The 21,596-nt window shown below is 37.0% G+C and overlaps 1 protein-coding gene across 2 annotated transcripts in view; it reads left to right on the top strand.

The window, feature by feature from the left end:
- The window catches only part of LRP12 (LDL receptor related protein 12), a 72,268-nt gene extending 51,625 nt beyond the window's left edge, over positions 1–20,643 (top strand). For both annotated transcript variants that reach the window (XM_019663975.1, XM_019663974.1), the window contains 4 exons: positions 10,201–10,403; positions 11,958–13,062; positions 14,644–14,776; positions 18,346–20,643. In XM_019663975.1, the coding sequence (XP_019519520.1) occupies positions 10,201–10,403; positions 11,958–13,062; positions 14,644–14,776; positions 18,346–19,212 (2,308 nt within the window). In that variant the 3' untranslated portion in view covers positions 19,213–20,643. The remainder of the gene's footprint in view (positions 1–10,200; positions 10,404–11,957; positions 13,063–14,643; positions 14,777–18,345) is intronic.
- Positions 20,644–21,596: the final 953 nt, after the last annotated feature.

Here is a 21,596-nt window from a genome sequence, read left to right as displayed (position 1 = left end):
AAATTATGATCATGGTAATACCAAACTATTTGTGTACATATACACAAAGACAGTCAAGTTTTACTTGTGAATATTAATGTAAAGTCTTAAGTAAAGTGTTCAAAAGAATTTTATACCATTATCAAATGCAGCTCATTTAGACATGCACCACATGAGTCAATATTAGAACTTTTGAATTAGTTTATTATATTAACAAGTCAAAGAAGAAGTATATAATTATCTAGAATAGATAGAGATTTTAAAGCATTTTGATAAAGAGAAAATCAACATACACCCCTAAGTTTAAAATAAATTAAAACCTGGATAAAACGGGAAGCTACAATTACAGACTATAAACCAACAATCCTTAGGACTCTCTTTAAAAACTAGTTAAACATGGTGCTATAAAGGCATTTGACTTCACTCCTCTCGCTTGAAACCTACCAAAATCAACAAAGGCCACCTTATCCTTAGGAGATAGAGGACTGCACTCTGGTTCACTGCTTGAAGCCAAGGGCTGGGGTCAGGATATTTTGCTCAACAAAGGAGGCAGAAAAACTTCCATGACCATTGTCTGAAGTTGTATGGGGCTGAGAGCTTAGAGAGGTGGGAGGACATACCCTAACAAATAAGAATTCAAGTCACGTACTGACTCCCTGACAGGATCTATAATACTGCGAGCCACCATGTTAAGACAGGTGCTAGAATGGAGACCCAGGTGGAGGTAGCTACCAAACAGATGCAGTGGGGGAATACAGAGGTGAAAAAAGATTAAAAAGAGAGAACCAGAAAACCTTCTATAAAATAAGCCTACAACCCAAATTTCCAGAATATATGAAAAAATTGAATGCTAACAAAAACAGCCAACAAAATTAAGTTGGAACACAAATTTACTCCAGATATTACAAACTTGATTATATCAGGGTTTTTTCTTAACCATTTTTGTGTCATGAACACTTTTGGTAGTTTGGTGAAAACTATAGAACTTTCTTAGAATAACATTTTTAAATTCATAAAATACATAGCATTACAGAGGAAACCAATTACACTGAAATGAAGCTATGAGATTTTTTTTTAATTTGTAATATAGTAATATATGCTTATTTATTAACATATTAGCAAGCAAGCCATACTTTTAACAACTACTGAATTTCAGAGTGGTTTTGAGGGTAAATAGTTATTCCAGATATCTGTTAAAACTGAAATGCAATGTGAAATTATATGTGATTTCTATTGGTGACAGAGTGATAAGTATTTACTTTAAATACTATCATGGTTTGTTTATATTCATAAGTGAAGGAAATGCAAATTTTCAGCTAGAGATTAGTGAAAATAAATATGTAAATTTATCCACCAAATTTCAGAATCTGAGCGAATAGAAATGCTGAATAGCCTCACTTAAATTTTATTTAGAGCAAAAGTATGTTTTAGTATTCAAATTACAACATCTAAAGATAACTACTGAAAAAATAGAATTAGCATTGAGTAGAGGAAAAGATACTTTTCAAAAAAGCAAAAATCTATTCATACAAAAGAAGACAGGAAAGGAAGAAAATGAGAACTCTACCAAATACAAAGGCTATTCAATAAAAAACTCATTTAACCTTTAAAAGACAGACTATCCGGGCCGGCCGAGTGGCGCGATGGTTAAGAGCTGGCTTGGGATGCCAGAGGGCCCCAGTTCGGATCCCACATATGAGGGCCAGTGACACTGCCCTCAACAGCTAAGATGCTGAACAACAGCTCAACCTGGAGCTGGGCTGCCGTGAGTTGCCGGCGACGGGGTAGGCTGCAGCCCCTGTGGCAGTGGGTTGCCATGGGCTACCGTGTGTAGCCAGCGGCCAGCAGCCGCAGTGAGCGGCCGTCCAGAAGCTGGCGACTGATGTGCCTCGCCCGGGAAGAGGGCAATGATGGTGCCAACTTGGGCCAGTGAAGCAACGTCTGAAGAGCAAAACGACAGCTACTTTTCTGTTCTCCTTCCCCCAATTCCCCAGCACTGTTCCCATCCCCCCAATTCCCCAATAAAAAAATTAAAAAAAGACAGACTATCCAAACAGGTTTATTGGTTGGTGGATTGGTATGATCCCCCTATGAAGGGCTTATAATAATTACATACCTAAAATAAAACTAATGCAGAAAGTTTAAAAACGAAGATAAGCTTTGTAAATACTAATCAAGAGAAAGCTAGTGTAGAAAGATTAACATCAGATACAATTGAGCTTAAGGCACAAAATGTTAGTAACAATGAAATAATCCACTAGGAAGATATAATTGTGATAAACTTTGTGTACCTAATAACACAGCTTAAAATACATACAAAGCAAATTGTGAGCAATTACCAAACAAGTTTGTCTAATCCACAATTATAGTGGAAGTTTATAAACCTACCTTTGATCAAAATTTAATAAACAAGAAGAAGTTAATAAAGACATAGAAGATGTGATGAAATTAATAAGCTTGATTCAGTAGGAGCATGTTTATATACATATATAATATTTATACCTATTTCAACAAATAGAGAATACGCATTGTTTTCAAAGACACGTGGAACACTTGTAAAAAATTCTTTGTGTTAAATCACAAAGGAATTCTGAGCGCATTTCTAAGACTTTTCATCATTCAGATTGTGTTCTCTGACCACAATGCAGTTGAATCAAACCCACAGTAAAAAACGGGGGGGGGGGATAACAAAACCCATATATTTGGAAATGTATTACTAAGTAACTCCTGCATTAAAGATAGAAATCACAGTGGAACTCATAAAATATTTTTAAATGATATGTTTGTTTCCATAATGAAATCATTACAGATTAAAACTGTTGGAAGGTATGAAAAAGTACTGACAGAAGAATTTAATGCACCAATTTAAAATTTAGTAAGATGGAAAATAAGCTCAGCACTTACTCAAGAATTTAGAACCACAGGTAAATCTCAAAAGATAAAGATAAGATCAGAAAATAATAAAATAGAAAGCAAAACAATGATTCAATAAATCAAAACCTGGCTTTCTAAAAAAAAACTGGGGAAAGTAGACAAATCTCAAGACAAAACTGGAGAAGAAAGAAGAAAAGTTACTAAATAAAGGTGTAGAAGTATATATAATTATACAGTAATAGAGATTTTAAAAGTTGTAAGGGGTTTTTTTTCCAAAGGTCAACTGTATCACAAAGTTGAGAGTGTAAATGTCCTGGGTGTGCTCAAAGGCAGAAGAGGAAATGGATGGAAAGGAAATGAAATAGAAGCCAAGGAAGAGATTTCTTCTCACTGTCCTCTATATTCACAACTATAATTCTGGGAAGCTGCCTATATATATTGAGCTTAATTACTGTACTATTGAAAAGTAAAACTTCTATATTAAGACTTTTAGAGACGTTCTGGTCAAAACGACAGAGTAGGTAAACTGTGCTTGCCTCCTCACAAACATCAAAATTACAACTAACCTACAGAACAACCATCGTTGAGAATCACCTGACGGCCAGCTGAACAGAAGTCCTATGACTAAGGACATACAGAAGAAGCCAGCTCAAGACAGTTAGGAGGTGCGGAGACGTGGAATGGACTGGTCCCACACCCACGTATCAGGAGGGATATCTTGGCTGTGGAGGTCCCCCTTGAGGAGCGAGGGGTCCTAGGCCAACCTCAGGTTCCCCAGCCCAGGGTTGCCGTGCCAGGAAAAGAAGTCCCCACAACTTCTGGCTGTGAAAACCAGCAGAGATTGTGGCTGAGTGAGATGGAGGGTGGCTGCAGTCACAGACGTTCCTCTTAAAGGACCCAGCACAGACTTACTTGCTGACGGATTCATTTGCTTTGAGCTCCAGCACTGCGGCAGCAGCTCAAAAGGTACCAGGGATATACAGGGAGGAACTGAATTGTCCGGCTTATGGCAAGGGCTGGAGGGGCAGCTTCTTTCCAGACAGAAGTACACACAGAAGGTACTGTTCTTTGTTGAGGTCTTCACCTTCCCAAGGTGCAAACGCAGGTGGGCACCATATGAGTCTCAATCAACATGGCTAACACCACTTTGCCTCACCCTGATGATTCCCTGAAACCCCTTCTATACCCAACTTGCAGTCCCATCCAAAGCCTCTTCCAGTAGCTTTTCTATACAAACAGCCTGTGTTGGCTCATGCTGCAGACTTTCCTAAAATCCCCCAAAACTTCACAAACCCCCAACAAGCAGCATCTGGTCTCATCATGCCTCATACCTCTTGCTAAGCAGCCCCAAACCTGACACTAGCAGCAGTTGCCCCCAGTTTGCAGCTTAGCCTCTCCCAGCCACATCCAAGCCCAGCATAAGTAGCAAGCATCTGCAGATCACATTGTAGCTCATACTGAGTGACCCTGGGCAGGACACAGGCAGCCGCTGACCTTGGCCCACACCAGAGCTCCTCCCAAGAGGCCGCAGAACCAACACACCCAGTGGCCATCTTCAAACCATACCAGAACTCTACCCGACAATCTCCACAAAAGACACACCCAAAGGGCAGACTTGGCAGGCACTAGAGCCTTGCTAACGTAAATCCTGCTCCTTAGGGTCAGCCCCTACACAACAGCTTCTTCACTGCAGTCACAGCCAGTGTTCACCTGGCTCAGATGACCAGGGAGACTGTTCCACTGGACCCCACAGGACACCTACTACATAAGGCCACTCTATCAAGACCAGGAGACATAAGAGCTCTACCTAATACATAGAAACAAACACAGGGAGGCAGATAAAATGGGGAGACAAAGAAACATGTTTCAAATGAAAGAACAGAAAAAAGCTCTAGAAAAAAATAACAAAACAAAATGGAAACAAGCAGTCTACCAGATGTAGAGTTCAAAACACTAATTATAAGGCTGCTCAATGATCTTAGTGAAACTTCAGCAGAGATAGGAAACATAAAAATGGAATTAGAAAACGTAAAAAAGAACCAATCAGAAATGAAGAGTGCAATAATTAAAATAAAGAATACATTGGAGAGAATCAAGAGTCGATTTGATGAAGCAGAGGATCAAATCAGTGATTTGGAAAATAAGAGAGCAGAAAACACCCAATCAGAACAGAAAAAAAAAAAGAAAAATAAGTAAGGATAGTTTAAGGGACCTCTGGGACAACATCAAGCATACTAACATTCACGTTATGGGGTACCAGAAGGAGTGAGAGAGAGCAAGGAGTTGAAAACCTATTTGAAAAAAATGATGGAAAACTTACCTAACCTGGTTAAAGAAATAGACTCACAAGCTTAGGAAGCACAGAGAGTTCCAAACAAGATAAACACAAAGAGGCCCTCACCTAGACATATCATAATTAAAACTCCAAAGGTTAAAAACAAATTGAGAATCTTATATGCAGCAAGAGAAAAGCAGTTATCTACAAGGGAGCTCTCATAAGACTGTCAACTGATTTCTCAGCAGAAACTTGGCAGGCCAGAAGGGATTGGCAGGAAATATTAAAAGTGATGAAAAGCAAGGACCTACAACCAAGATTACTCTACCCAGCAAAGCTATCATTTAGAATCAAAGGACAGATAAAGAGCTTCCCAGAGAGGAAAAAGTTAAAGGGGTTCACCAACACCAAATCAGCACTACAAGAAATGTTAAAGGGATCTCTTAAAGAAAAAAGAAAACATCAAAACTATGAATAGTGAAATGGCATCACCTATAGGTCTATCAATAATTACTTTAAATGTTAATGGATTAAATGCTCCAATCAGAAGACATAGGGTGGCTGAATGAATAAAAAACAAAACCCTTACATACGCTGCCTGCAAGGGACTCACTTCAGTTCGAAAGACACACAGACTGAAAGTAAAGGAATGGAAAAAGATATTTCATGAAAATGGAAACAAAACAAACAAACAAAAAAGCTGGGATAGCAATATTTACACCAGACAAAATAGACTTTAAAACAAAGGCTAGAACAAGAGACAAAGAAGACCTAGTAATCCCACTTCTGGGTATCTATCCGAAGAAACCCAAAACACTACTTCAAAGGGACATGTGCATCCATCCATATGTTCATTACAGCATTGTTTACAATAGCCCAGATACAAAGGCAATTTGGGCGTCCATCAGTGAATGAAGGGATAAAGCAGAGGTAGTACATGTATACAATGTAATATTACTCAGCCATGAAAAGAATGAAGTCTTGCCATCTACAACAACATTGATGGACCTAAGAGTAGTATGCTGAGCGAAAGGCAAGTGTGATAGGATTTCACTTATATATGGAATCTTGAGAACAGGACAAGTGAACAAAAAAATAAAAATAAAAACAAGCTCATAGATACAGAGAGCATTCTGATGGTTGCTGGATTGGGGAGGCATTCGGGGAATGGGTGAAAGGGGTGATTAAGAGTACAAATTGGTAGTTACAAAACAGTCATGGGATGTAGCGTTTAGAATGGGGAATATAGTAAATAATATTGTAATAATTATATATGTTGTCAGATGGGTACTGGATTTAGCAGAGTGATCACCTCATAAGTTATATAAATGTCCAATCCCCATGTTGTATACCTGAAACTAATATAATATTGTACGTCAACTGTAATTGAAAATTTTTTTAAATTTTCAGAAAGGTTGTAAGTGAATATAATAAATGGTTAATACTTTTGTACAATTAGATGAACTAGATCATTTTCTAGAAAATGTGTATTACCAAAATTGATTCAAGAAGAATTAGATAACTGATTAAATCAATAGCCATTAAAGAAATTGAATAAGATTCAAAATAAGATTCTACACCCAGATAGTTTTACAAAATGAATAGGTAAGGAATTTTCTTAACCTGATAAAGTATATGTTAAGTTTTAAACTCAGAATTAATGTTGAAGTTAGTTTCAGCACCAAGGACCAAGAGACAGATGTGTACTTTCACTGCTTGTATTAGAACCCTGAGTGCAATAATACAACGAATAGAAATTAGTGATATAAAAACTGAGAAGGAAGAGATGAAACTCCTTGTTCGCCAGTTGCTTATCTACATAGAAAATCCAAGTCTATTTAAAGACCACAGGTACGAAAATTTTGAAATTGTATGAAAGCAGCATTAAATTTTACTATCAAGATAAAATGATAATTTCTAAGGAATTACCAGAACTGACTCAAAGTTTAGCAAAAGCTGATTAAACCAAAAACATGAAGAAATTGAAAATCTCTACCCTAAATATATACTCTAAAGAGGCACAAGGCACAAATATCTATGTTATATAAACTATTATGAAGCATAAAAAAACTGAAAACTAGATGTACTTAGAAATGTATTTTTAAAATCCTAAATGATTAGTAAACCAAATCCAAAAGTGTGTATATGAATAGATATTTATAATTTCTTTTGTTCTGGATGAGGTCCCTGCTTTCATGAATCTTATACATTTTAGTGGATTAAAATTATATTAAGGGATTCCCTAGCATCAATGGGACTAGCCCTCCCATAAACAGTTATCAACTTTGGATAAAATTTAATAAAAAGAAAAACAAAAAAGAAGGCCCTGAAGCGTAATCAAAAGCTGGAAGAAACCCGAGGGGGTTCCACCCTTGAAAGAAGGAAACCACACTGGGTGAGATGTTTGTATCCTATCTGCTCCCCAGTCCATCAGAATCGAGCAAATAGAACTAAAGCAGATAGATCATCAGCCTTAACTGGAAGTGTCAAAGGATGGAGTTGGGGCTGCCAGAGTGGCTGGAAATTGAAAAGGTAAACCCTAAAAATGAGAGATCCACAAAGTAGGAAGCCCTTATGTCTGCACATAAATTCCCAAATCCTTGGAGGCCCCGGAACTGTTCATATAAAGAGAGACTAGAAGGAACCCAGTAGGACGAGCTGTGCAAGGATTTCAGCTGCCGTGCCCTGCGTGAGGCAGAGTTTGGAGTTTGGGTCCTGTCCATCACAGGACAGAAAGATTTCAGAGTTTGAAACCTGCTGAGTCCGAGGGGCTTGGTAAACACCTTAGGATTTGTATTGAACCCTAGAGAACCCATACTTTATCAGACAATAACCAAAAATTACGAGTTCACCTAAGACTAAGGACAAAGCTGAACAAACTCACTAACAAAGTGTAAAAGCAAACCTCCACAAGTTCAGGGTGATCAGACAGTAATTTAACTGCATGATAGAAAAAAAATTAGTATAAGAATCTCAACCTATCGTGACCTTAATTCAAGATAAATCCTAGGTATGAATGTAAAAATTAAAATGAAAATATTAGGGGGTTGGCCAAGTGGCTCAGTTGGTGAAGAGCTTGCTCAAGAGTGCGAACACTGAGCAACAGGGTCACCAGTTCGATTCCCGGCCCAAGCTGAGTTGCTGCTGAGCTGCCAACAGGTGGCAGGATGGCTCAGCTTAAAAAAAAACCAACTAAAATATTGGAAGACATTGTTGAATATCTTTGTGATCTTTAGGGTAGGCAAAGGTATCTTAGAGAGAAGATACTAAAAGCACTAAACATAAAATAACAAATTAGGTAGGCTTCATCAAAAGTAAAATTAAAAGCTTATGCTCATCAAAAGATACCATTAAGAAAATGGAAAGATAATTTATACAGGGTAGAAGAAACTATTGGTAATATACATATCTAACAAAGGACTTGAGTCAAGAATATAAAAGGAATTTTTATAACTCAAGAAAAAGAGGTTTTTTAAATGGGCAAAAAGACTTGGAGACTTCACAGAAGATATAAGAATAAGAAGCCAGTAAGCCCATGGAAAGATGTTCAACATCACTAGTCTTCGGGGGCGTGCACATAAAACCATAATGAGAGATGTCATTTCATGCCCGCTAATGACTAAAATTAAGGAGACTGACAATACCAACTGTTAGAGTGTGTGTGTGTGTGTGTGTGTGTGTGTTTGTGTGTAGATGTACATATTATCTTCCATAACAGACATGCCCCAAATAGATACATGTTTATACTATCAAGAGCTCTTTAAAAATTAAGAAAAAATTTTAATGGATGAAGGATATAAAAAGGGAATTCACAGGAAAAGAAATAGAAGTAACCAGTAAGCATTGGAAAAAGTGTTTCAAAATCAATAAATAAGGAAATGCAAAATAGAAAATGACAATCTTTTGTACACCTAATTGACAACAAATTTTTTTAAAATATGGAATATCTCATTTTGCCAGAGTTGTGGGGTATAAGGTACTTTCCTACACACTCAGTGGAATTGTGAGTTGGTATAAACATTTCTCAGTGTCTATCACATTTAAAATGAAATTGTGTCTTTTGACCTAGCAATTCTACTTGTAGAAAAATATGTCCTAGGGAAATGCTTGCTCACGTGTATAGAGAGGGGTGTGTGTATAAGGATTCTGTAAAGCGTTGTTCATAATAGTGAAAACTGGGAACAATCAAATTGTCCATTAGCCTTTGTTAAAGTTATTCAGAATGTTTGAAAAGGAAATATCCTGGTATAATAATTCTTGGATAATTAACTTTATTATCACTTAGTGTAAGGTGGAGGCAAGGAGATAAGTCAGATCTTCACTTTTTAGTGAGATGTTATTGGAAAACGGTATTTTGGTTTCTCTTTTTTCATAGCAGTGGCTAATTTTGTATGTGTTTTATTTACGTGACTTTTTTTTGCCCTTTTACTGAGGTCCATATTTTATGAACTACAAGACAATGTTTGGCAATACAGTAACTTACGTAAGAAACGTATTTTCAAATGCTAGGACTTTTCACTGAAAAAATTTTTGTTCATTTTTTTTATATATTTATTTTTACTTTGCTCAGATTTGTGCTATTTGCTTTCCTGAAAATGTAAACTACAAACTTTTTACTAAACCAGCAGATGAATCAGTCTAATGTAAGCGAAAGCTGGCTTTTTCTGTTGTGTACCTCATTTCATCAGATTATAGAGTGCCGTTTTGAATTCAAACACAGAACAATTTAGGATGTTCTGAATTATTAATAGTAGTGGTCTTTCCTAAACACATACACATACAGAGAAGAAAAAGGAAAAGGTGCGAGCTGTCACCTGTTTTTTAGCATGATTTTAGAATCTGACATTACTTACAAAGAACTATTACTCTGGAATCTGGGAAAGAGACGCAAATATTAGGAACACAGCAGCAGTATTATTATTGGCTGATGCTAGGGTTGTGTGTCTGGAAAACCCAGGAGAATCCATGAATACATGGAGGCTTATAATAAAGGCCTTGGTTACATTGTATTATGATGATAATTTCTTTCCAACATCACCCTTTTTAATAGCCTTTTCTGATTTTATTTATAGTTTTCAGGATTTTGATATTCAGGGGTCCAGAAGATGCAGCTTGGACTGGTTGACGATAGAAACATACAAGAATATTGAAAGTTACCGAGCTTGCGGCTCCACCATTCCGCCACCATATATTTCTTCACAAGACCACGTCTGGATCAGGTTCCACTCCGATGACAGTATCTCTAGAAAGGGTTTCAGACTGGCCTATTTCTCAGGTATGTTTTTAATAAGAAGGAAGACAGTGAACAGAGTTCTGTAGTGTTAACTGCTCAGCCCCTTCCCGGCTAGTCTTCTAAATACCGTCCCTTTAATTAAGTTCTCAAGGCAGTTCTGTGATGGAGGGATTAGAAGGTGAAGGTGAAGGTGCCCTAGAACTGGGTCTTAAAAAGTTGTGTGTTTTTGTGTAATTCTAATAAAATGATTAATTTCATAAACTAAGGCCAATTTTCTTTTTAAATACTTTAAATACATTTAGTTTAAAAGAACTTTTCCTCCCTCAGGTGCTTAACTATATCTTGAAAGCTACCCATATATTTTTGTGTTTCTGAATTACCATCATCTTTACAAAAAGACACACTCAGTTTCACTGTCATAGTTTGTAGTATCAGGTGTCTTTTTTTTTTTTTTTGCTAGTCTTAAACTTGATCCAAGAAGAGTGACCAGATCATACAAATGTGAATAACTCAGACTGTTAGAGTTATGTATATTTTTTCCTGAAAATAATTTTACATCTTCTGAAATTACGTGGTCTCCGTTTAGCAAACGTATACTGCTGTTTCTCTTTTTTCTGAAAAACACAGGTCTTCGTAATATTTATTTAGGTTCTGAAGCACATTTTCTGTCACCTGTTTACATTAACAATAAACAAATTGTTAATGGAGAAGTAAGCATTGGCCTAACATTGTTAGTTTGGGGACTATCGGGATGTAATGTTTGCTTTTCTTTCCCTACCTCATTGTTTTATTTTTAGGATGGTACACTAAGATAATTAGAATTCTATAAGCATGTCAATTTTTTCTGTCTCCTTACCTCTACTATTTTGGTGAATAAATTTATTCCTTTAGCTCAGATTCATGCAATATTTTGCAGTTATGTTAAAACAAGAGAAATTATAAAATGGAAGTACTGTGTTATGATAACATGAAACAGTGTAAAGTTAATCTTATTATCTTAGCAAATATTTGAATAAATAATGGACCCGCAAAGCGAGCTATGATATACATAGCAAAATACTGTGTATGTATATATGTGTGTGTGTGTATGTGTGTGTGTGTGTATGTGTATGTGTATATAAACAAGAACTAGGAAAGAATATGAAAAAAATGGATTTGAAAAGGTGATTATTATGAATGAATTTTTCTTTATTTCAAAATGTCTTACCGTTTTGATGTTTACGCAACAGGTTATTTAAAATTCTTAGGCAGTATACCCTGTTGACTTGTGTATCTTACATCATTTTACTAGATGTTCTGCAGTAAAATAGCTCTGCAGAAACAGAATTGGTTTCTTCTCTTTAGATCAAACTGCAAATATCTTTATGGAACAAATCATAAGTATTTAGTAAATTGAATTGTCGAGTAATTAGTAAGCCAGTATTAATTTGCCATTAGAATTTAACCTGTTTTTTTTTAAATAAGATTTTTTAAAATCCTTTCACTTGGGCTTAATCAACATTTATTATAAAAATATCACTTACTGTTCTATCTCATTTAAAGAGTATGTATTTTTCTCCTTACCTCTCCATCTCCTGCCTCCCCATGTCCTCCCAGGGAAATCTGAGGAACCCAAATGTGCTTGTGATCAGTTTCGTTGTGGGAATGGGAAGTGTATACCGGAGGCCTGGAAATGCAATAACATGGATGAATGTGGAGACAGTTCTGATGAAGAGACCTGTGCTAAAGAAGCTAATCCGCCAACATCTGCATCCTTTCAACCCTGTGCTTACAACCAGTTCCAGTGTCTGTCTCGGTTTACCAAAGTTTACACTTGCCTCCCCGAATCTTTAAAATGTGATGGGAACATTGACTGCCTTGACCTCGGGGATGAGATAGATTGTGATGTGCCAACTTGTGGGCAGTGGTTAAAATATTTTTATGGTACTTTTAATTCTCCCAATTACCCGGACTTTTATCCTCCTGGAAGCAATTGTACCTGGTTAATAGACACTGGTGATCATCGTAAAGTCATTTTACGATTCACTGACTTTAAACTTGATGGTACTGGCTATGGTGATTATGTCAAAATATACGATGGATTGGAGGAGAATCCACACAAGCTTTTGCGTGTGCTAACTGCCTTCGATTCTCATGCACCTCTTACAGTGGTTTCTTCCTCTGGGCAGATAAGGGTACATTTCTGTGCAGATAAAGTAAACGCTGCAAGGGGATTTAATGCCACTTACCAAGTAGATGGCTTCTGCTTGCCATGGGAAATACCCTGTGGGGGTAACTGGGGGTGTTACACTGAGCAGCAGCGCTGTGATGGGTATTGGCATTGCCCAAATGGAAGAGATGAAATCAACTGTACCATGTGCCAAAAGGAAGAGTTCCCCTGTTCCCGAAATGGTGTGTGTTATCCTCGTTCTGATCGCTGCAACTACCAGAACCATTGCCCAAATGGCTCCGATGAAAAGAACTGCTTTTTCTGCCAGCCTGGAAATTTTCACTGTAAAAACAACCGCTGTGTGTTTGAAAGCTGGGTGTGTGATTCTCAGGATGACTGTGGTGACGGCAGCGACGAGGAGAACTGCCCAGTGATCGTGCCTACCAGAGTCATCACTGCAGCCGTCATAGGGAGCCTCATCTGTGGCCTGTTGCTCGTCATTGCACTGGGGTGCACCTGTAAGCTTTATTCTCTGCGAATGTTTGAACGAAGGTCAGTATCAAGACAGACCTGTAGTGGGTATGCTCTCTGCAATAAAAACATGGCCCAGATATGCGCAACAAGTACGTTAGTGCGATTAGCAGTATATTTTTGTTTCATATTATTTTAGAAATAGATGTTGTTTGTGATTTATCAAATTAGTGTGAAAAGCCGAAGACTGAAAAGGCTAAACACATTTACACACAGGTGAATACTTAAGAGTTATGAGGTGAGAATAGCCGATCTGTGCTTACCAGTTCCTGTTTTCAGTTTAATCTATTTTGTAGGAATTTTGGAAGCTGCACCTCTTGGCTGAAGTTTTTTAACCTGTGTTTTTATAAATATGAATTCAGTCATTTCAGATATTTGAGAACCTACTATGTTCAAAGCACTACACAGATGAATAAAAAAAATGAGTAAGACATAATTTCAGACAGTTTACAATTAGAAGGAAGAAATTGGTGGGTGGAATAGAATGACAAAAATGCTAATGTTGTAAGAACTATAAAACAGTGGTATAAAAGTCAAGAGAGACCTAACCTGATAGGGAGGATATATATGGAAAGGCTTTCATTGAAGAAGTGCCGTTTGAACTCTCTGAGTAGAATGTAGATAGGGAAACGGTGTTATAGTTGAAAAAATAGCCTGGGAAAACACCTAGAAGTAGGAATGCCAGCATTGCTCATAGAGGAAGCACATAGTTGTCCAGAGCTAAGATACATATAAGGAACTAAGAAGATGAGACAGAACACGAAGCCGGTATGTTGTGAAGCTCAGTGGAAGCCACATGACCGAGTTCTCAAGTAAGAAAAGGTTAAACATGAAAGGGTGCCCTTTGGGGGAATTGTCTTCCATGTGACTGGACCTTGGAGAAGCTGATGGCAGAGAGGCGCCCCTACGAAGCTAATGTGGAGACAACGACCCTCAGTCCCAGGAGAGTTACAAATAATAGATTCAACAAGAACTGCACGCACTGACAACTAAGATAATAGATGTACACAGATGCACAGTTTCACAGTAACCGTGCTGCATCTTTGGGCAAGTGTAAATGGCCGGAAAACTTTTTTCTACATTCATTACTCAGAGCACAGTTGAAGAGTCAGGTGTCTTGAGTTCAAAAACCAGTTGCTCCAGATGTTGTATTGCTGACTCGTTTCACTCTTTATCTGAAAAATAAATTTGTTGGACTTGATGAATAACATATTCTAAGAGCTTTCAATACTTCTAAGAGCTTTCAATACTTTTACCTAAAGCCTCAAGCCCCCTATGTTCTTAGGGATTTAAAGATCTAGTACCTTTACCTTTTATAGGGATTTCTTATTTATTAAAACTTAATGGTCCTTACAAAAAAAAAAAAGAAAAACGAAAAAAAACGTAATGATCCAGGTTCTAGTGTAAAACTCCCTGAGGACACACTGCTTCATCCTTGTATCCTCAGTGTAGGGGCAGAATAGATACCAGTAAATTTCAGTTGACTAAGCTTTTAAAATTATCCAATATATTAAGAGTTGCATTGTTTTAATTATTTATAATAAAGAAATTTCTTCGGCTTGCCTTTTTTTAACCCTTTTTATCTCCTTGTGTCTTCAAAAGATCGTTTGAAACACAGTTGTCCAGAGTGGAAGCAGAATTGTTAAGAAGAGAAGCCCCTCCTTCTTACGGACAGCTGATCGCTCAGGGTTTAATTCCGCCAGTAGAAGATTTCCCTGTCTGTTCGCCCAATCAGGTGTGCTGCAGCTCATGGTTTCTGTTTTAGTTCCTCTTAAAATGAAGTCTGGGGCCGGCCGAGTGGCTCAGTTGGTTAAGAGCTCGCGCAAGAGTTTGAGCTCTGAGCAACAGCAGTTCGATGCTCGGCCTGAGCTGAGCTGCCAACAGGTGGCAGGATGGCTCAGCTAAAAAAAAAAAAAAAAATGAAGTCTGTACTTGTCTGTGTGCTCAAGGACCCTTGACTGGGTCAGAATTTTTGCAGTGAAGTCAAGGATCGGATATATGGGGGATTTGAAATTATAATTCTTTCATTGTATTTTAAGAAATACCGCAAAATATAAAAGTATACTTTTCAAGTCTTCTGATTTGGTTATGTGGTTCCTAAGCATTTTACTGTTTAGGATAATTTAGTGCATTAAAACCAAAAGTAAAGTTTTCCAGATTACTTTCTACTTCAATTGAATACTTAGAAGATTTTAAGAATCTAAAATTAATATGATGCTAGAAACATGCTAGGATAACCAGTTATAAATAACAGTAAATTGAAATGAAGTTAATATTTCTACGTGGCTTGTGGGAAAACATTTTCACAGCTGGATTTTACAGTATTTAAGAATTCATACCATTTTCTTTAAATAGTAGCTTATTCTTTATTAATGTTTCAAATTCTTTACATTTCTGTTAGCGATTTTTTTTTAAATTTCTTTTTCAGTGCTTAAAATTGTGCCAGGGCTTATAAGGATTTACACATTTAAAATACAAATGCATCCAGAAACATTTATAAAAATTGCTCCCAGTATTAAAATTAAGAAAAACTGATAAACATTGTTTTTTAGTGATTTAATTCTGTTTAAAATGGAACACCATTTCATTTTTGGTACATGAGATTTTTGATTACCTTATTTGCATCTTTTAGAAATCTTTGGTGAGAAATTGTAGTTTTAAAACATTTCTCTGGATGCAATTTGCTAAGTAAATAATTCAGAAGTTCCACTGGTTGGAATGTTGTGTGCAAAAAAGGAAAAACCCTAATTGTGGCTTCTGTATATTGTTGGCCCTGCCATGGGAGATGCTTCCTTTTAGGTAGAAATTCAGACAAGGTGTCAATTTCATCCACTCCACCGTGTACCACCCGCTACCCCTGTATCTTGAGGCTATCATCAAGAGTTTAGCCAACTGCAAATTTAGAAAGAGGACAGTCCACACAAGACAGCCCTCATTTCTAACACCAGTTGCAAGTTCAGGGTTTCCCCAAACCATCCTCACTAGAAGGACTCAGAACTCAAAGGACCCAGATTAAATCAGCCAGAGGAAGAGACACATAGGAACAGAGTTCAGGAGGGTACCAAACCCAGAGCTCCCAGTGTTCCTCTGCCGGTAAAGTCCAGTATTATTCTTGACACAGATGCGTGTTAAGCACGTTAGAAATATTGCCAACCGGGAAGCTCACCTGGGACTCAGTGTCCAGAGTTTTTCCTGGGGCTCTGTCCACACAGATGTGATTAATTGCATACATGCTGACCTCAGTGTCTAGCCCACCCAGAGACTGACCAACACTGCCCACCCAAAGCCCCTGCCCTGTATCATGTTGTTGGTATGAGCCAGAGCTTTCCTAAGGCACAGTTTTACTATCTGGCTGGCCCAAGGCTTCAGGCGATGACATTTCTGTCATAGGTGACATTCCAAGGGCTCAGATCACATCCCAGAGGCAGAAGGTAATACGGTCAGACCTCTCTTTGGGTAATGTTTGATTCTTTACTATGTACTTCACCATTGTCTAGAGTTATAATTTACCCTCGTAAGGGAACTCTGTTTCCACAGTGTTTTAAAATAAAATATGTTTTTGAATGATATGCTGGATTTTATTCAGTTAATGAGATTAAATTCCCAAATTTGACATTTTTGGTAATAAATTATCAAAGTTCCATAGCAGTTATGAGACGGAAAAATAATCTCCTGAGTGACCATTTCATTTAAAATAGAAATGCTTTTGAACGGACTTTAGTAAGTAGAGAGCTTCACCTCACTGTGACAGACTAATGTTAAAATCAACACTAATCTGTGCTGAAGGCTTTGTGGGTCTGGATGGATGGTAGCTGCACAAAAGGGGAGGAAGGACGTGTGAGGGGTTTCGTGTTCGTTGCTGTATGTGACAGTGTGGTGCTCACAGAAAGCCTTAGAGCTTGCACGCTAAATGGTGAGGACCACGTGTGGAGAAGTTCATTAGGGAAGTGAACTCTGTTTTTTGTTAGTTTTTTGTTAGTTTTTGTTAGTTTTTGTTAGTTAGGTACTTCTTGATGAAAGAAGTGACATATTTTTGGTGAAATATTTTACTCATTTGTATAGCGAACCTATGTGTGCTGATATCCAAATTTCTTATTGACAGTCTGTGCTTTATTAAGGCCACACCACAAAATAGTCCTATGATAGTGGCTTCTTAGCTTTCTGTGAATTATATTCCTGGGATTGTGTTCAAAAGGCCTATATGGAAATCAATTTAATACCAGTCACAGAGATGGAGAACACGTCTTCCCTTATTTTCATCATTTTATTTTATTTCATTTTCCTGTGAGGGGAAAGACAAGAGCCTTTCATTTTGGCAGAGGAAAACCGGATCATCATTTGAAAGGGAATATGTCAGCTCACCATTGTTTCCTGGAAATACTGTATTTTCAATACTGAATGCCAGATGGATGAAAGCTGTATTTGTCTCGTTTGAATATTCCTTTTTATAACCACTAGATGGAGCTTAAACACTGTTTTATATAAATGTTATAGGTTTGTTTTTCTTTTAAGTAATCCATAAACTCATTCATCTAGAAAAAAGAATCGATTTTCTTGTCAGTTGGGCAACAAGTACTAATTAAATCACTCCCATATGTACTAATTAAAAATCACCAATTTTCAAAGAATAATGAGATAATTTATGCTTAATCGTAAACTGTAGAAAATAAAACTTAATCTTTAAAGATTAGGAAGGAATTCATGTGTCTCAAATACCATTGCATAGTGCTATAAACAAATTAATTTCTTTAGCTTTTTGGTTTCCTGTGCTGTATAACAAATATATTAATTCCTTTATTTACAAATCCTCAGTATCCATTTATACTACAGATCCTTGGGAACCAACTGAAATATAATTTTCACATGTTTTAGAAAGTTTCAACCTTGTAAATCAAGTATAACTTGTTCATGTTGAAACAAACAAGCGAACAAACAAAAAAAACAGATAAAGGGCCTAGTTTCCACACTGCTTTAGGTCACTTAGTGAACTGTGGTTGAGATTCTACTTGCCCACTTTTAGGATTGGATTTACTATGTGAAGTTTTGAAATACAATGGGTATTATAATCATTATTAAATATTACTTTAAAGCTGCATACAAAAAAAATGAAGTGTCAAGATAACCTTGAACACAGTGAGCGGTGGTTCCAGTTATAGATGAGATTCTGTGGTAGGTTGAACCTGTGTCGGTAAGAAAACTGGCTTCGTTCTCCATAGCCCCTTACTACACATTCTCATTAGAAAGGTGTTTTCCATCGGAGAACTTCCCTGTTAGCTCTCTTAAAGAACTCTTCTTCTTTCGTAGGCTTCTGTTTTGGAAAACCTGAGGCTAGCTGTACGATCTCAGCTCGGATTCACTTCCATCAGGCTCCCTATGGCAGGCCGATCCAGCAACATTTGGAATCGTATTTTCAATTTTGCAAGATCACGTCATTCAGGGTCACTGGCCCTGGTCTCTGCAGATGGAGATGAGGTTGTCCCCAGTCAGAACACCAGCAGAGAACCTGAAAGAAATCATAGTCACAGAAGCTTGTTTTCCATGGAGTCTGACGACACAGACACAGAAAATGAGAGAAGGGATACGGCAGGAGCGTCGGGTGGGGTTGCAGCGCCTTTGCCCCAAAAAGTCCCTCCCACAACAGCAGTAGAAGCCACAGTGGGAGCGAGTGGAAGTTCCTCAACTCAGAGTGCCCAAGGTGGTCACACAGATAATGGAAGGGAGGTGACGAGTGTGGAACCCCCCGGTGTGAGCCCGGCACGGCACCAGCTCACAAGTGCACTAAGTCGCATGACTCAGGGGCTGCGCTGGGTACGCTTCACATTAGGGCGATCAAGCTCCGTAAATCAGAACCAGAGTCCTTTGAGACAACTTGATAACGGGGTCGGTGGAAGAGAAGAAGATGATGATGTTGAAATGCTAATTCCAGTTTCGGATGGAGCTTCAGACTTGGATACCAATGACTGTTCTAGACCTCTTCTCGATCTTGCTTCAGATCAAGGACAAGGCCTTAGACAACCATATAGTGCAACCAACCCCGGAGTGAGGCCAGGCGGCCGCGACGGCCCCTGTGAGCGCTGCGGCATTGTCCACACCGCCCAGATACCGGACACGTGCTTAGAAGCAGCGCTGAAACATGAAACGAGTGATGATGAGGCTTTGTTACTGTGTTAGGTACGGATCACATAAGGGAGATTGTGTACAAGCTGGAGCAATATCCATTCATTGTTTTGTAACTTTACAATTAAACTAGTTTTAATTTACAAAGAAAAAAAGATGCAGGGTGATTTCTTATTATTATATGTTAGCCTGCATGGTTAAATTAAACAATTTGTAACTCTATGAACTTTAGAGTTTGCTATTTTATCAGCTAAAAAAATGCATTATGTATTCATGTTGTTCAATAATGTTCTTCCATTTGTTTCTAATTGTTTTTATCCTGGTACTGTCGTTTACAGTAGAAATATGGCTGCTGAAACTCATTTGACTGTCAGTTTATCCTATGTTAAAACGTTTGTTTGTACAAAATAATATCTTCTTTTAATTGAACCTTTTATGCTTTTGCCAGTACATCTTGTAACTTAATAGACCCGATGTTAAGGTTGTTATTGTATTCCCAAGGGAAAATAACCCTTATACTCACCTGTTTTTATTTGTATAACATTTATCTAAATATTATTGGATTTCATCATAATAAGAGCTTATCAAAGGGGAAAAAAAAACTTGTCTAAAAATTTTTCTCTTATGTTAAACATGCAGTGATGTGAAATTTAGGTAGAGTTAGAAAAATTAATGGCAAAAACAAAACTTTTATAGATTTTCTAATATTCACTTTAATACTATAATATGGTACAAACCAAATGGTAAAATCCCAAGTCATTTCTTTTTTCATCTTTATTTAGGGACAGATCTAAGCGGATGAAGATATTCTACTATGCATTAAATCTTGAACTTTATAAAATGTGTACAAAAGAATTGTACAAGATAAGTTCCAGCTGGTAATGTCTTTCCCTGATATAGGGTTTTGCTTGTATTGGACCCTAGGGATTTGCACTAAAATCATATCAAGGTCTCAGATGAGTTTAGTGCACAAGCACTATCACTTTAAATACTATTATTTGCTACCACAATAACTATATATTTCCATAGCTTTTTGGGGGACGAGGGGGACATTTTTATTACAACTTGAAATTGCTTTGCTGGTTTTATATTTATTTGTTGTATTTAAAGACTGCATTGTTGTAAGAAAGTGACTTTTTCAATATATTTTATTCATGCGGGGGATCATGCTACATGTTGAAAAACAAATTAAGAAATCATTCAGATCACCGCCCTGTTTTAAGTAGTGTGATTTGCAAACCCCACATATTATTTTTATTGTCAATTCCTGTTTATTTATTCTTTAGCTGTCTTTTAGTAGCTTAATGATTGAGTATGAAAAATGTATTTGTGTGTGATTATTGCTATTTATTAAATTTTAAATACTTTGCTGAATGTCATTTTAAAGCATGTTTGAGGTCTTGTGTATTTGTCCTGTTATGCTGTCAGGAAGAACTGACTGAAATGTTTTAATATGTATCAAAAATTAAAATGAATTTTTTTGTATTGCCTTGAGGTACTTTTTAAATCAAACTTGCTCTTTATTTTTGTTTCATTTTGGTGCATATACAAATTCAGGCCATAAAATATGCAGTTTGTCTAGAAGAAAAATTAAAGGAGGGGATATCTTCCTTAACTACGTTACAGTATAGTAATAGCTTATACCACTATTGAAGGACAAGAACCCCTAAGAACCTGAATATTATTTTGCCTTTGAAAAAACTGCCTCTGATTGACGTATCTTCTAAGATGCAGCAACTCAGTCATCTCTCCTTTTATGTTATTTTCAGATTCATTTCAGACCCCTGTAGAATATACCATATTTCCCCATGTATAAGACGCTCCCATGCATAAGACGCACCTTAATTTTGGGGCCCGAAATTTGATAAAAAATATATTACATAAAGTTATTGAACTCAAGTTTTATTCATCATAAAACTCATACAACTCCTCATCACTGTCAAAACTCCAAACCATTAGCTTGTCCTTACCTGTGTTGATGACAAATCACTGTCTTCATATATTGCCTCGTCCTCAATTCCATCTATGGCATTTGAAATGCCACACTTCTTAAATGACTTATATATACAGTGCTCTACAACCACTGTATAAGACCACCCAGTTTTTAGACGCCAAATTTTTTGAAAAAGGGTGTGTCTTATACATGGGGAAATACGTTTACTGTGCATAGGTTTTTTTGGTTTTGTTTCCTGGCATATGTTTTATTTTTATTTTTTTAACTAATCAATTGTCCTGGTTCAAACAGTAAAAAGTAAATCTCTCCTACCCCTGACACCCATCTTTGAGTTCCCTTTCAAAGAGACAGATACTGATACTGATACCAGATTCTTTTATGCCCCTCTAGAAATACCCTATAGATACATAAATATATCCACATATATAAATACTATATGCAGTTACACAAATTTTAACATACTATGCATACTTTTTGTGTATCT

The sequence above is a fragment of the Hipposideros armiger genome, unplaced genomic scaffold, assembly GCF_001890085.2.
Source record: "Hipposideros armiger isolate ML-2016 unplaced genomic scaffold, ASM189008v1 scaffold_412, whole genome shotgun sequence".
Taxonomy (NCBI): Eukaryota; Metazoa; Chordata; class Mammalia; order Chiroptera; family Hipposideridae; genus Hipposideros; species Hipposideros armiger.
Note: the sequence above shows the minus strand (reverse complement) of the source record. Positions and strands in the feature narration are given on the sequence as shown.